The 15,368-nt window shown below is 42.3% G+C and overlaps 1 protein-coding gene and 1 non-coding gene across 5 annotated transcripts in view; both read right to left on the bottom strand.

The window, feature by feature from the left end:
- TTC12 (tetratricopeptide repeat domain 12) overlaps window positions 1-15,368 on the bottom strand; it is a 62,644-nt gene that overhangs the window by 28,371 nt on the left and 18,905 nt on the right. For 2 of the 4 annotated variants that reach the window (XM_037841480.1, XM_037841482.1), the window contains exons 3-8: window positions 15,111-15,262; window positions 14,538-14,559; window positions 13,851-13,928; window positions 12,883-13,004; window positions 10,073-10,132; window positions 5,404-5,475 (exon numbers count right to left, since the gene is read on the bottom strand). In XM_037841480.1, the coding sequence (XP_037697408.1) occupies window positions 5,404-5,475; window positions 10,073-10,132; window positions 12,883-13,004; window positions 13,851-13,928; window positions 14,538-14,559; window positions 15,111-15,262 (506 nt within the window). Of the gene's footprint in view, window positions 1-5,403; window positions 5,476-10,072; window positions 10,133-12,882; window positions 13,005-13,850; window positions 13,929-14,537; window positions 14,560-14,689; window positions 15,263-15,368 lie in introns of those variants that run through there. The other 2 variants (XM_037841484.1, XM_037841481.1) reach the window with 2 other exon arrangements.
- On the bottom strand, window positions 11,198-11,303 carry LOC119538974. The gene has a single exon (XR_005217750.1). It is a non-coding gene; the product is annotated as a U6 spliceosomal RNA (small nuclear RNA).

Below are 15,368 nucleotides of genomic sequence, written 5' to 3'. Positions count from 1 at the left end.
TATGCTTCTCTATTATTGACTTCTAGTTATAGTGTCATACATTTGTTCTAGTTCATGAGAGAAATTTCTAATATTTGTACAGTTAATCATGGACATTGTCCACCACAAGATTCACTGTTTTATACATTCCCATCTTTTAACCTCCAGCTTTCCTTCTGGTAACATATGTGACTCTGAGCTTACCCTTTCCACCACCTTCACACACTTTTCAGCACTGTTAGTTATTCTCACAACATGCTACCATCACCCCTATCCATTTCCAAATGTTTAAGTTCACCTAGTTGAACATTCTGCTCATAATAAGCAACTGCTCCCCATTCTTTATCCTCGTTCTATATCCTGGTAACTTATATTTCATGTCTATGAGTTTACATATTATAATTAGCCCATATCAGTGAGACCCTGCAATATTTGCCTTTATGTGTCTGTCTTATTTCACTCAATATAGTGACCTCAAGGTTTCTTCATCAACCGATTTCTTTTAAGATGGTTTTGTTCACACACCATACATTCCGTCCTAAGTAAACAATCGTTGGTTCCCTGTATAGTCACATTTTATGTATTCAGCACCATTGCCGCTATCTATATAAGGACACCTTCATTTCTTCCACAAAGACGGAGGAAGAGTCAAAGAAGGCAGAGAGGCAAAAGAAAAAGAAAAGAGAAAGAGACAAAAAACAGCAACAGCAACAAAAAAACTTGACAGCTAGAAAGCAACAAAAGGAAAGACAGCATTAACCTAAAGTAGAATAAAGGGCCAGACAACATCACCAATGCCAGGAATCCCATCCCCATCCCCATCCCCTCCCCTGCCATAAGCATTTAGCTTTGGTATATTGCCTTTGTTATATTAAAGGAAGCATAAAACAATGTTTCCATTAATTATAGTCTCTAGTTTGCATTGATTGTATTTCCCCCCATCCCAACCTATTTTTAACATCTTGCAATGTTAACATGCATTCATTCTATCTCATGTAAAAATATATTTGTACCTTTTATTAAAAGGTAATAAACCCTAGGTTTCCCTGAGTTACCTAGTCCCAGTCTTTATCCTTCGTCTTTTGTTCTGGTGTCCCACATGATCCCAGCCTTCCTCTTTCAACCACACTCACAGTCATCTTTGTTAAGTGTACTTACATTGCTGCACTACTATCTCCCAAAATTGTTTTCCAAACCTCTCACTCCTGTCTTTTCCTTTCTGTCTGCAGTGCTTCCTTTAGTGTTTCCTGTAGAGCAGGTATCCTGTTCACAAACTCTGTCATTGTCTGCTTTTCAAAGAACACTTTAAGCTCTCCCTCATATTTGAAGAATAGTTTTACCAGATATAGGATTCTTGGTTGGTGGTTTTTCTCTTTCAGTATCTTAAATATATCACCCCACTTCCTTCTTGCTGCCATGATTTCTGTTAAGAAATCCACACATAGTCTTATCAAGCTTCCTTTGTATGTGATGGATTGCTTTTCTCTTGCTGCTTTCAGGATTCTCTCCTTATCTTTGATGTTTGATAATCTGATTATTAAGTGTCTAGGCGTAGGCCTATTCAGATCTATTCTGTTTGGGGTTCGCCACACTTCTTGGATCCGTAATTTTATGTCTTTCATAAGAGATGGGAAATTTTCATTGATTATTTCCTCTATTATTGCTTCTACCCCTTTTCCCTTCTCTTCTCCTTCTGTGACACCAATGATATGTACATTCTTGCCTTTGGTTTTGTCCTTAAGTTCCCAGAGACATTGCTCATATTTTTCCATTCTTTTCTCTATCTGTTCTTTTGTATATAGGCTTTCAGGTGCCTTGTTCTCCAACTCCTGAGTATTTTCTTCTGCCTCTTGAGATCTGTTGTTGTATGTTTCCATTGTGTCTTTCATCTCTTATGTTGTGCCTTTCATTTCCATAGATTCTACCAGTTGGTTTTTCGAACTTTCAATTTCTACCTTATATATGCCCAGTGATTTCATTATATGGTACAGCTCTTTCACCATATCTTCCCTAAACTTGTTGAACTGACTTAGTATTAGTTGTTTCAATTCCTGTATCTCAGTTGGAGTGTAAGTTTGTTCCTCTGACTGGGCCATAACTTTGTTTTTCTTACTGTAGGTTGTAGTTTTCTGTTGTCTAAGCATGGTTTCCTTGGTTACCCCAATCAGGTTTTCCCAGACCACAAAGGGCTCAGGTCCCAGAAGGAAGAAATATTCAGTATCTGGTTTCCCTGAGGGTGTGTCTTAGAAAATTTGTACACCCTGTGATACCTCAGGTCACTGTGCTTTTCTGCCCAGCAGGTGGTGCCTGTCAGCCTCTAACTCCAGACTGGTATAAAGAGGTGTGGCCTGTGGCTGTTTTCCCCCAGGCTCTGGGGTCTCGTTCTGAATGGAAGGCAGATAGTAGAGCTGGGCCCCACCCCTTTCCTCTTAGAGAAGATAAAACCCTAGGGAGAGGTCATTAGCATTTGAATAGCCTCTGCCTGTGCTATCTCCACCCTTGTCTGGGTCAGAGCATTGGGAACTGAAAATGGCTGAGGCTTTTTCCACTCAGCCAAAACAGGGACTGAAAGCATGACCAGCCTCTGGCTCTCCAAGGTCAGTCGTTACCCAAAGCCTCTGTCTGCTTGTTGGGAATTCAGACCTCATAGTGAGCAGTCAATGCTCGTTAATTAAAACCCCAGTTGGAGCTCAGCTGAGCTATATTTGCTTGCTGGGAGAGAGCTTCTCTCTAGCACCACGAGGCTTTGCAGCTTGGGCTGTGGGGGGAGGGGGCTCCCGGCTTGGATCCGCCGTTTTTACTTACAGATTTTATGCTGCGATCTCGGGCATTCCTCCCAATTCAGGTTGGTGTCTGATAAGTGGATGGTCACGTTTGTTCCCCCGCAGTTATTCTGGATTATTTACTAGTTGTTCCTGGTTGTTTATTAGTTGTTCCAGGGGGACTAACTAGCTTCCACTCCTCTCTATGTCGCCATCTTCGATTTCCAAGAACAGTCTTAATAAATGGCACTGAGAAAACTGGATATCCACATGCAAAAGAATGAAGGGGAGGGATCCTACCTCACACCGTACACAAAAATTAACTCAAAGTGGATCAAAGATCTAAATGTAAGAGCTAAAACTAAAACTCTTAAAAAAAGACTTAGGCATAAATTTCTGTGACCCTGGATGTGGTGGTTTGAAGCTGTACATACCCCAGAAAAACATTTTAAATCTGACCCATTCCTGCGGGTATAAACCCATTGTAAGTAGGACCCTTTGATGATGTTACTTCGGTTAAGGTGTGACCCACCTTATTCTGGAAGGGTCTTAATGATATTACAGAAGTCCTTATAAATGGAATGAATGAATGAGAGAGAGAGAGAGCAAGAGAGAGAGAGCACGCACCACAGAAGCAAGGAGATGAAATCAATGAAAACTGGAAAAGAAAGGAGAGACGATCAGACATTGCCTTGCCATGCAGCAGAGGAGCCAAGGATTCCTGGCAGCCAGTCTTTAGGAAGAAAGCATCACCCTGATGATGCCTTGATTTGGATATTTTCTTGGCCTCAAACTGTAAGCCATTAAATCTCCATCGTTTAAGCTAGCCCATTTCATAGTATCTGCTTTGAGCAGCCTAGGAAACTAAAACACTGGATTAGCAATGTTTCTTAGATATGACACCAAAAGCACAAGTGGCCAAAGAAAAAATAGACTTCATCAAAATTTACATCTTTTGTGCTACAAAAGACACCAACAAGAAAGTGAAAAGACAACACACAGAATGGGAGAGAATATTACAAATCACACATGTGATAAGGAACTCTTACAACTCATTATATAAAGAACTCTTACAACTCATTACAAAAAGACAAATGACCCAATTAAAAAATGTTCAGAGGATCTGAAAAGACACTTCTCCCAAGAAGATATGTTACTGGCCAATAAGCACATGAAAACATGCTTCACAGCATTAGTCATCAGGGAAATGCAAATCAAAACCATAATGAGACATCACTTCACACCTACCAAGATAGCTAAAATCAAACAGACAATAACAGTGTTGTCAAAGATGTGGAGAAACTGGAACCTTCACTGTATTAGTCAGGGTTCCATAGGGAACCAGAACTCAAAGGAGATAGCTGTAAATATTGTGAGTTTTTTAATAAGAATTGCCTCACACAACTGTGGGGATGCACCACTCCAAATTCCGTAGGGCAGGGTGCAAGCTGGGAGCTACAATGAAGGTCCTCGGTGCATTTTCCAGGAGAAGCTAGCCAGCTGAAGGAGAGATGGAAATTCTCTCTTCTGACTGCTGAAATCATCACTTCTCCTTTTAAAGCCTTCAATTGACTGGACGAGACTTCTCTCATTGTTGATGGCAGTCTTCTCAGTTGATTATAGCTATAACCGGCCATAGATGTAATAACTTACTGATAATTTAAGTCCATGAAATGTACTCACTGTAACAATCAGGCCAGTGCTTGCTTGACAAGACAACTGGGCACCACAGCCTGACCAAGATGACACATGAACCTCACCACCACACTCATGCACTGCTGGTGGGAATGTAACATGCTTTGGAGGATGGTCTGACAGCTCCGCACATGGAGTTTCCATATGTCCCAGCAAATTTATTCCTAGCTATATACCCAAGAGAATTGTGAACATATGTCCACATAAAAATTTGTACATGAATGTTCATAGCAGCATTATTCATCATGTCCATCAACTGAAGAATGAATTATCAAAATGTGGTATATCCATACAATGGCATATTATTTGGCAATTTAAAGGAATAGAGTACAGAAACAGAACACAACATGACGAACTTTGAAAACATTATACTAAGAGAAAGAAGCCACTCACAAAAGAATAAGCAGATCTACAGAGACAGAAAGTAGATTAGCTGCTTGTCTAGGGTTAGGGTAGGGTGAGCAGAGGGGTGACTGCTAATGGGTACAGGGTTTTGATGAATGAAAATGCTTTAAAATTGATTATAGTGATGGCTGCCCTACTCCTGTGAATAAAAAAGCCACTGAACTGTACACTTTCAATAGGTGACTTGTTTGGTATGTGCATTGTAATCTCAATAAAGCTGCTATTAAAATATATATAATGTCTTAGTGTATATATATATATGGATGGTTACCTTTGTGTGATGAGATTACAGTGAATTTTGCTTTATTCTTTTTGCTTATGTCTGCTCTCTCCAGAGATGCATCTCTCAGGGCCAAACAACCACTGGTTGGGAACGTTACAGAAGGAATTCCTACAGTAGGTAACATTCAACATCCTTCCCAGCTCTAAGATCTTACAATTTACCATGCAAATACTTAAGGTGGATGACTATTTAATCAACTTGGACATGGTTCTCCTCTGGGACGATCAGAAGCATCACTCTGTGATCAAACACGCTACTTACAGTCCTCCAAGTACTTACCGCACTGTAGCTCTTCAGGGCCTGGTGGGCTTTCCCCATGTGGAAATATGCTTTTGTGCATTTTTCATCACACTGCATACAAGGGAATGACGGATCAGATGTTTCAGAAGATTTGACATCATTAGCCATCCCGCTAACTGTCTAGCTAATAGAGTTAGGCAGAGCTTTGGTGCTCGGGACAATGAAAACTTTTCTGTGCATCTGTGAGCAAATAAATTGATGCCTGCAAAGAGCCTGGATGCACAAGTAAGCTCTCTTATCAAATTAATTAACGGTACTTGCAAGTTTTCATTTCCATTTAATGGAACTCAATCAGGAAGCAAACCAGAAACCTTTAGTTTAGAAGAGCTGTTAATCTTGGCTGAACATTAGAATCACCTGGGAGGTTGTAAAACCCCTGCTAGCCAGGCTGCGCCTCACCCCAATTAAATCTGACTCTAGGGTAAGGCCCAGGCCTCAATAATTTTTTAAGCTCTCCAAATGATGTAAATGTGCAGCTAAGTTTGAGAACCACTGGTTTATTAGAAGGGAGAAAAAAACATACTCTGGGTGGACTAAGTTACATCTTAGTTGGCCTGGGATTTTCCTCGCCCCAAATAAAGCACAACACATATATGGGAACTATATTCTTATCACTTACGATCAGGAGGGATGCCCTCTTCAAAAGGCAGGACTGAAATTTATGGCTGAGACTCTACCATTTGCAGGGTGGTCTTGCACCTGCCTGTCCCTAATTAGAAACCCACAGGGAATGGTTTGGCACAGGGACATAAACTGAAATTAAAAACATCATTAATTAATATTTATTGAGCCCCTTTAATGTGTGAGGCATTGTGCCGGGTCAAATGCCCTTGAGAGGTTTAGTTTTAAAAGGTTAAGAGAGTGAGCCCAGGAGTCCAAAAAGTCGTGGGTAAATTAGCAGAAGCAGGATGTTGGCAAGGCCATCCTAACTGATGCTCGTTTTTCTCATCTGGAAAGTGAAGATAATAATAGTAGTTCTCTCTTGGGTTGTTGTAAGATGGAAATGCATGTAAAACACATAGCGCAGAGCCAGGCAATATAGTAGTAGTTCCTATTGCAGCAGTTACAAAAACAGCAATCCATTGCAGGGCAAAAGAGAAACTTTTTAAAAAAGCAAACGAATATTGAAGAGGTAACAATAAGTGTTATATTTGAAGAGACCTTTAGAGATACATTTTTCCCATCTATAGTTTCCTGATTCACTACTAAGTGAGTGGCAGTAATAATAACCATAGTTCATGCTTTTTAAGTCCTTACTATGTGCCAGGCACTGAGCTTGAAGGTTCCCATGGATTATCTCACAGAAGCTTCCTAACAACTCTGGGAAGTTCATGCAATTCTTATCCCCATTTTACAGACCAGGAATCTAGGAGTTGGAGAGGTTCAAGGTCATGTGGCTGGTAAAGGAAGAGCTGGGATTTGACATCTTACCATTTGACTCCATAGCCCAAGAGTTTAAAAATCACACCAATCTCCTCCAGAAAAGCACAGTTTGTTAGAGAGAAACCTTCTCTGAATGAGAACAGCCATGCAAAAGAGGAGGGATTTGCGCTGGAACGTGAATGGTATGTAGAGGGAAGAGAGGAGGATGAAGGGAGGATGGGGTGAGCAAGCCCAGAGGTGGGAGAGCAGCCGGAGCGTCAGCGGACAGTCTGGCTGGGGCTGCAGGGCAAGTGGTGGAGTGGAGGAAAGGTCAGGCTGGAAAGCGGGAGTAGGGTGAGTGATCGAAGGGGTGAGCAGGAAAGGTGGTCCGGAGGCAGCATGCAGACTGATTGGGAGAGGGAGAGGCAGCGATTAAGGGAGGAGACCAAGAGTCCTTCAGAATGAGCAGCTAATGTCTGAGGTCGCTGGAGACGCTGGGGGTGAAAGGTCAAAACAAGAGCTGACCCGCACCAACCAACCATCCATGATGGGGTGGGGGGAGGTGGATGTGAAGTCAAAGTTTGGGGCCTAGATGCCTGGAAGACATGGCGTGTAGCACAACAGAAAGAGATAAGTCAGGACAGGGGGTGGGGATTGAACGGGGAGATGAAGAGGTTACTTCTCGATGTACTGGGTGTCAGGCAGTGCCCAGCCAATCAAACGGAGACGTGAAGGAGGCCGCTGAAATGCAGCCCTGGAGCCTTTTGCACAGATGGGAGTTGAAGCCATGAGAGGAGACGAGAGTTTTGCAGGAGAAACTGCAGAGAGAAGAAAGGCAGGGAGCCAAGGAGTGAATTTGGGTGAATTCATAAAGGATGAAACTAAAGAAGAAAGGAGTAGCCAAAAGGAAAAGAGGAAGCAAGGAAGGAGTATCCAAAGGGTAAAGAGGAAGCTCATGAAGGCCAAATATCCACAGTCTATTCACTGGCAGAGCACTAGGGTTACAGCAGGGAGGCAGAACTAGGCCTGGTGCCTGGCCTCCTGTGAGGGGGCACACTGTGACTGCGACTTCCTCCGGCACTGAAGCGAGGGCTGCGAACAGATTTCTCACTAATGGGCCCCTTCTCTTTTGATCACGTGTCACCCCTCGCCAAGGTCTTCTCTGGGCAAGCCCCAGGTTCCCTTAAAAGGAATCCTGCCAAAACAGTGTTCTGCCAAGAAAGAATGATTCTGATCCTAACTGAAACCAGCCTCACACCATATCTTTTTCCTGACAAAAAACATCATTCTTGAAATATCATAACAGGGGATTGTCCCTATGAATTCAGAAGTGTCAAAAAGTATTAAACTGGCATGACAGTACTAATACTATTAATAATGGAGTCCCAGTGATGTTCCTAGTGATATATTACTTTTGAAGAGAGTGGAACTTTTTCTTTCAGTGCAAGGCTTCTGTGCGGAGTCATCCATGATTAGTTTTTGGAACTCTTTGTGAATTTTTTTCCACCATCCCTCCAAGTGTTTACCCAAACCTCTTCAACTGGGAGCTTCACTGGGCATTTAACAAGATTGGCTGCTGAGTGTCAGCATTTTTTAATGTCAGCTCCATTGGGCCTGCTTTGCCTCGGTTTCACCGTTAATTACACTGTGCTTCCACTGAGCTTTGGGAACAGGCCAGTGTGCTACTCTGAATCAGCACAATGGCGCCACTACCTCTTTGGCCCTCTTAAGATCAGAAAAGATATTCCTGGAGGACCTGACCTGAGAGGGCACCTTGTGTTTTTCCATGGCAGGGAATGAGACCCACATCCAGGAATTATGGAGTTTAAGGTTATATGCTGGATATAGTAGGAGGGTAAGAGTGTGGACTTGCAGTTAGACACTAGCTGTGCCATCCTGGGCAGGTTACTCAGGTAATCTCGGAGGCACAACTTCCTTGTCAGAAAAAAAGAGACAATAGTGGCGTAGGACAGAATATAATAGAGTAGGATAATTGCAAGGCTCGAATGAGACAGCTTGTGGCCGGCATGCAGCGAGCAGGTGGTGGCTCTTGCTGTTACTGTCGGAAAAACAAAGGAAAACCTCCTTGCCTTTTTCTTCTCTTACAGACATAAGATCAAGCAGGGTGAGAGAGCAGTCACGTAGAGCTGTAAGGAACCTGATGTTGTTAGCTTTGGGCAGGCCTCAGTTTCTTCAAGCTTGCACCAGTGAAATGGGACAAGATTTGCCACATCCCTTATCTTCTAAGGGATAAAGAAATCAAACTACTTTGGATATCAGTTTTGGAGGAGCCCTAGTGATTTATGAACCATTATTAGTAAAGGTGAGTTCTCAAGTCAATCCGGTTTCCCTTGCTTACCTTATAATAAAAAACAGGCAGGTGGGTGGGGCCAGCGTGTTGCCATGAAACATGCTCATTAAGCTGGGAGAGGGGCACTGAGCCAGGAGTCTGAAGCCACGGCATAAACCTGGCACATCCTCCCGCACTTCAATTTTACTTGAGCATAAGTTATTTAAATGATATTTTTATATTAAAACTGACAAACTGTAGGGAGTGCAATGCAAAAAATGCAAAATTTTCTGCGAGCAGACTCTCGAGGGGCTCATGTCCATTCCCCTCAGCTATCAGTGGAGAGTCTGAGAAGCACTGGTTTCGGTTACTTAGTTAAAGCTCCACATGACAGAGTAACTTAGTAGTGAGGGACCAATACTCCTCAATTTTGCTCCCCTTTGGGTGGCAGATCTTGGAGGAGTCACCATATGCACCATGATGCTTTCTGCTTGAGGCCTGACTGGTATCCTAGCTGAACAGCAGGAATTCTTTTGGTCATTCCTCTACAAATGGGGGGTGCTATATTTCCAAATTAGTAGGGCTGGAGGGAAAAAGTACAAACTGATGAGGAAGAACAACAATGCTGCAGAAACAAACTCTCAGGGCTGGCTCTAGAAGGAAGCATTCCCACCACCACATGGAACCAAGCATCTGCTAACACCACGGTAAAGGATGAGCCTTTGCAGTATCAAACCTTGGAAAAACCAATAGTAACAGCAGCTTCTACAGAGGGCTTACTAAGAGCAAGGCACAGAATGTGCGTTATCACAATCCTCACAACAATTCTATTCTACCCCACTTTATAGATGAGGAAACTGAGGCTCTGACTGCAGACTCTGTACCATTTCCCACTGCAATACACTGGCTGCTCACTTCTATTCACTTCCAGGCTTTCTAACATACCTGGCCAAGCAAGCCCAATACCATTGTGTGGAAAAGGAAACATTCTCTTACCTTCAGAGCCCAGTCACAATCCACTAGTGCCTTCTGGTAGTCCCCAAGTTTTATATATGCCTGTAATGACACAAATAGCTGGTGTTCACACAGTGCTCGTCCTTCAGCCACACAGAGAGAACAAACAGTGGAACAGTGGTGAGGTGTAGCGGGGTCCTGACCGCGTCAGCCAGAATCTCAGCAGGAAGCATGTGGCACTCCCACACTGGGTAACAGAGGAGCGTCTAATAAAGAGACGACTTACAGGGGAGGGGCAGAGTTTAGAGAAATCAACAAGGGATATAACAACCATTAAGCACGCCAGGACTGAAGAGAGAGAAGGAAGGAGCAAGGAACAAAACCAGAGAGGGTGGTGATATGAAAGGAGCTGCCTGATAGATGCTGGGGCTTTCGGTAGAATTTATAAAGCACCATCCTTTGCTCTAGGGTCTGAGTTTCTGCAAGTCAGAGGGCGTGAGGAAGAACTGAGCATCCTTCTACACAAGCATAGCCATAATTTCACGCCATTATTATTCAGGATTCACAAAGACTCTGAAAAAGTCTGAATGGGCTTCAACACTTTCTCTGCAAAGCCTTTTACTTTTTTTTTTTCTGCTTTTAAAAAAAGGCTTGGCTCACACCCTATAACATCACCATTCTTTGCTTTTCCACATTTTAAAAAGAACTACTTTTTCCAAATGGCAATTAAATTCCAGATCTATCTAAATTACACCAGCAGTTCTATTGATCATAACATTAGCTCCAGGAGGAAAACAAAGCAATGAAAGGGTAGGTTTTCTTTATAGCAAGTGACAACACTCAATTCACAGGGTCCTTATTAAGTGTTTTATAACACTGCATGCAAACTGGGGAGGCACTTTAAAAATAGTCAATGGTTCAAATGATTTGTAACACCAGGCAGCACATTTTGAGTTTATTTGCCTCTGAATAAACATTCTCTGTGGGAAAGCTGGGAGGAATTGCTTCTCCAAAGCTTTTCATTGCATTTACTTATATTTATTCACATTAATTGTGTTTTTTTTTTATTGGCACGTGGCAGACGCACACCAGGGTTTCGCACATAGTGGGGAGACGGGAGCGGATCCCCTTTAGTACCATCTGCCGCAGAGAGCAGGGGACTCGGGCAAAAATATGGAACGCTTCACGAATTTGCGTGTCATCCTTGTGCAGGGCTGTGCTCATCGTCTCTGTATCGTTCCAATTTTAGTATATGCGCTGCTGAAGCGAGCACACATTCATTCTTAATGTGATTCTCTAAAATGAATCAAAGCACTGCTTAAACTTCAATATAGTAAAAATGTAATTAATTTGATGAATCAGGGTATAGACAGACTGAATTAGAGATAAGGCTGAATTACATAAGATTTTAAAAGCAATTCAATTTTACTGCTTTCAAATACCTTCCGAAAAACAAACTTGACTGAACAAGCCTCAACAGGTAGATTTTTTTGGAGACCAAATTTTCCAATATAAAAATGGACTAGAATTACTGTATTAATTGTTTGCATTTAAAAGATTTTTCTCAAGCAGCAACAGAAACTTAGTTCCCTCAAATGGACTTGTGCCTCCAATTCTATGTAACAATGAATTGTTGAACATCTATCATAAATAAAGCATTAGGGAGAAAAAGATATGACAGTTTTTGCTATCAAGAATTTATAATCCTGTTAGGGTGATAAAATGTAAACTGCTAAATCAACCTCGGGCCATCTTGTTACCAGTTCACTTCTTATAACAATTTTTCCCATAAATGAGGTTAGTTAAATGACACCTCAACTCTAGTCAGCCTTATCCAAACTGCTAAACTAGAAGTCATACTGCACTTGGATTTATTTATCATTAAATCACTGTCACTCCCCAGAATTTTCGGCCTCCTAATGTCCTGTTCTTGCTTTCAATCTCTTCCTCAACACACCACAGCAAGATGTCCTTGATGCTGAGTTACAGAAATTGGAGCTGACGAGAGCTCTGCCTCATCCTCTCCCTCTTGTAAATGACATGGCATCTAGTTCCTCTTCCACACATCCTACCAACATACCCTGACCATTGGATGATCGTGTCTCAAGAATCTGCCAATTTTTTCAGGCCCAAGCAACAGAGAAATTCTACCCTACAAAAACTCAACTACTTTTCAAAATAAGGTCCCAGGTGACATTTCTGCCTCAACTGAGGAATATCAATCTTGTCCCTTCATTAAGTGGCAGATAATAAACACCTGTGTGAGGGTTTTTACTCAGTAAGAGTAAAAGAAGCTTACCTGTGAGATAAACTGAAGGAATAGGGATTTTGGAAACTCAAAATTTCTAAGAAATCGGTCATCAGCTATCCAGACTAAACCTTCACAGGATCTTTAAGAGAGATTCACACAACAAGTAAGAAATGAATAGGTAAGCAGACTTTAGGAACATGGGCTACCACAAAAAGGAGACTGGGCCAATTCAGTGGAGGTAGAATTCCAAAATCTCACAGCTTATGTCATTCCATGATTTTCTCCTTTATCCACATGGAAAAGTATGTACTGGGGCTGACATACTCCTGAGAGAAAGCAGATTATGTGCAGGGCTTCCCGACTCCTCCTTCCATGATGTCAGCTGATAGCTTGAAATGGGACCACAGTGAGAGAACTGAAACCAAGGAAACTGGCAGATGCTACCTACAAATCAGCTCCCCACATATCCCAACCAAGAGTCAGTTGTTAAACCTTTACCAGCACCCACCATTAACATCTAGTATTGTCTTTCTCTGCTTCCACAAGAGTAGTGGTGACAGTTCCCTGAGAAAACCCCATGGGCACATCATGGCTCACTGACCTGGGCTCGGTTGGTGTACAGCACTTTCATGTCCTTCAGCTTCTCCAAACCCTCACTGTAGCGCAGGACAGCCGTTTCATAATCGCCTTTGGCAAATGCTTCATTACCCTTTTCCTTTAGGGCTATGAGAATTAAAGTCAGGTGAGCTTTCACCACACACTGGAATATTCTTTCACACTTTATTTCCCCTGTTTTCCAATTCTACTTTCAGGGTCATAGCTTCCCTAGATATAAAGGAACTTATCAGTTGTTTCTCTCTGCAGATATTACAGGGCCAGCTTTTTACTTCAAGTACTTTTCCCCCAAATCCACCCCGTCTTCTAAGAAGATTCTCAGAAAAAGTAAATGCTTCTGCCTCAAGGTTCAGAACCACTCCAAGCTTGCCACAAAGACTAAGTCTACATATTCGATATCTCATAAAGAAGGTCAAAAATTAATTTTCTAACAAACATGGAATCATTCAGATGTGTAGCACACAAACCACTGGGTGGTGTAAGATGAATGCTGGAATGAGTCTACCGTCATATGTATCTTCCTCCCATACCCTGTCTCTTTCTTTCTTTCCTTTTTTTTCTATTCTCCCTTCTTACCTCTGTGTTTTCTTGTTTCATGTTTCGATTTCACTTCTCCACCTATGCCTTAGGGCAGCCAGTAGCACCTCACTCCCATCCCTCCTTACTTCCCACGCACTGTTTAGTCCTGCTCATAGCATGAAGAGGTACCTGGCATCAGTCTGCTAAGCTCATCCACCTGGAGGCTGACAGAGGCTGTGACCTCCTCCCTGCTTGCTGCAGCAGTTGCCGAGAGCAGACCATTAGGGATTTCCACCCAGCCAGGTCCCCACTGCCTCAGGCCCATCACCAACCCGCTGGCTGGGAATTCTGATGTCTTCAAACCCCAGAATATAGACACGTGCTGTTTCCAATACAAGTCATCCCAGCTATTGAAAAGTGAAGACTGACAATTACCATCTGCTAAGACTTTGTTTTCCCTTCTTCTCTTGGCTCGTTCCTTTGCATCCTTCTCCAGAGATGCCAAGAAGGCCTCTGACAGTACAGTAATTTAGAATATTAAAAAGAAAAAATCCAAATACTATAATCAGTTTTTTAATTCAAATTCAGAAGAAAGCTACTTTAGCACTTGAGAGGGACGCTTCTCATGCATACACATGTAGGCGCGCACACACACAAATTCTGAGGCAACTAAGATGACATTTTGTTAATCTGACATTAATTGGTAATCTGTGTGATGTATTATTACACATGATGGCTATGACTGTGCTTCAAATTTGACTTATGCTTTTTAAAAGAGTTTTTTTCTTCGAGGAGAGACTTTTTTGTTCCGTTTAGCATAATGAGTTTCTGAGCTGAGAAACAGAGAAGCTATCAGGATCCCTGGGGCAGCTAAGAGTAAACTGGATGATACAGAATAACTGAACTCAGTTCACAAAAGATTGGCCAACAGAAAATAGATAGAGAAAAATCTCCAAGGGTTGTCCCCTCAACTACTGGTAACAGAATTGGGTCAGCAGTAGGTTTTGGCTCCTGGGTTGTTTGGAAGCCCAGAAGCCATAATTTAAGGGTCTGGAAGCTATGATCAATTAAAACTGATACTATATAAACAAAACACATTGGGACAAGAGGTGTTGTCCTTACCTGAGTTTATTTCATCTGTACTCTGCAGGACAGACGTTATCATAAAGACAAAGAAACACATTTTTAAAAACTACTTTCTGATTTATACATTCATACAAACCAAGAAGGCAAATCAATTACAAGTGGGGAGTTGGGTCATTTCCTTTACCCACCAATAACGAAGTGCCCCAAATTCAGGAAGTCTGGTTTCAATCAGATCTGTTGGGGGGCTGAGTCTGCAGAGACAAGGCTGGTCAGACCAAGGGACCCCAGCTGTGGTTGTTACGAACTGGGACTATAAGTTACTGAAATATATTACCTCCCCGGCACACAAATTCGGGGGGGGGGGGGGAGGCAAATCTTCATTGAAACAAACCCAAAGGGTTGTTTAAAGATGACTCAGAAAGACATCACCCCAAATAAAAAATCAGAGTTTATACCTCCTTGTGGAAAATAAAGCTAGTGCATCCAAGAAAGGAGTGACTATTTCAGTCTCAGCAGATAGTGTGAGATTAAACTACTCCTTCTTTTGCCCCAACACAGACCTTCTCACTGTATCTACTTATGTGACTCCAAACAGAAAAAGGGAACTGCCTTTGGAGGATTGATCAGGGTCTTGTCCAAGGCGGTCCTGCAGCTGTCCTCATCTTGGTCCTTCTCTGTAAGCAGCAGTCTCCTTTCTGTCTCGAGGACAGCTTTCTGTTGTACAGCCGGGTCATCAGAATTCATTCCCTGAATTAAATTGGCTGGAGAAGAAATCAGATGTAAATCAACAAAACAAGGTCTTCCATAGGAAAGACTCCATTCACTAGAAAGGAGAGTGGAGGAAATTTCATGGGGAAGAACTTAAAG

Source organism: Choloepus didactylus, chromosome 6 (genome assembly GCF_015220235.1).
Source record: "Choloepus didactylus isolate mChoDid1 chromosome 6, mChoDid1.pri, whole genome shotgun sequence".
NCBI classification, from domain to species: Eukaryota; Metazoa; Chordata; class Mammalia; order Pilosa; family Megalonychidae; genus Choloepus; species Choloepus didactylus.
This window is presented reverse-complemented; position numbering and strand designations above follow the sequence as displayed.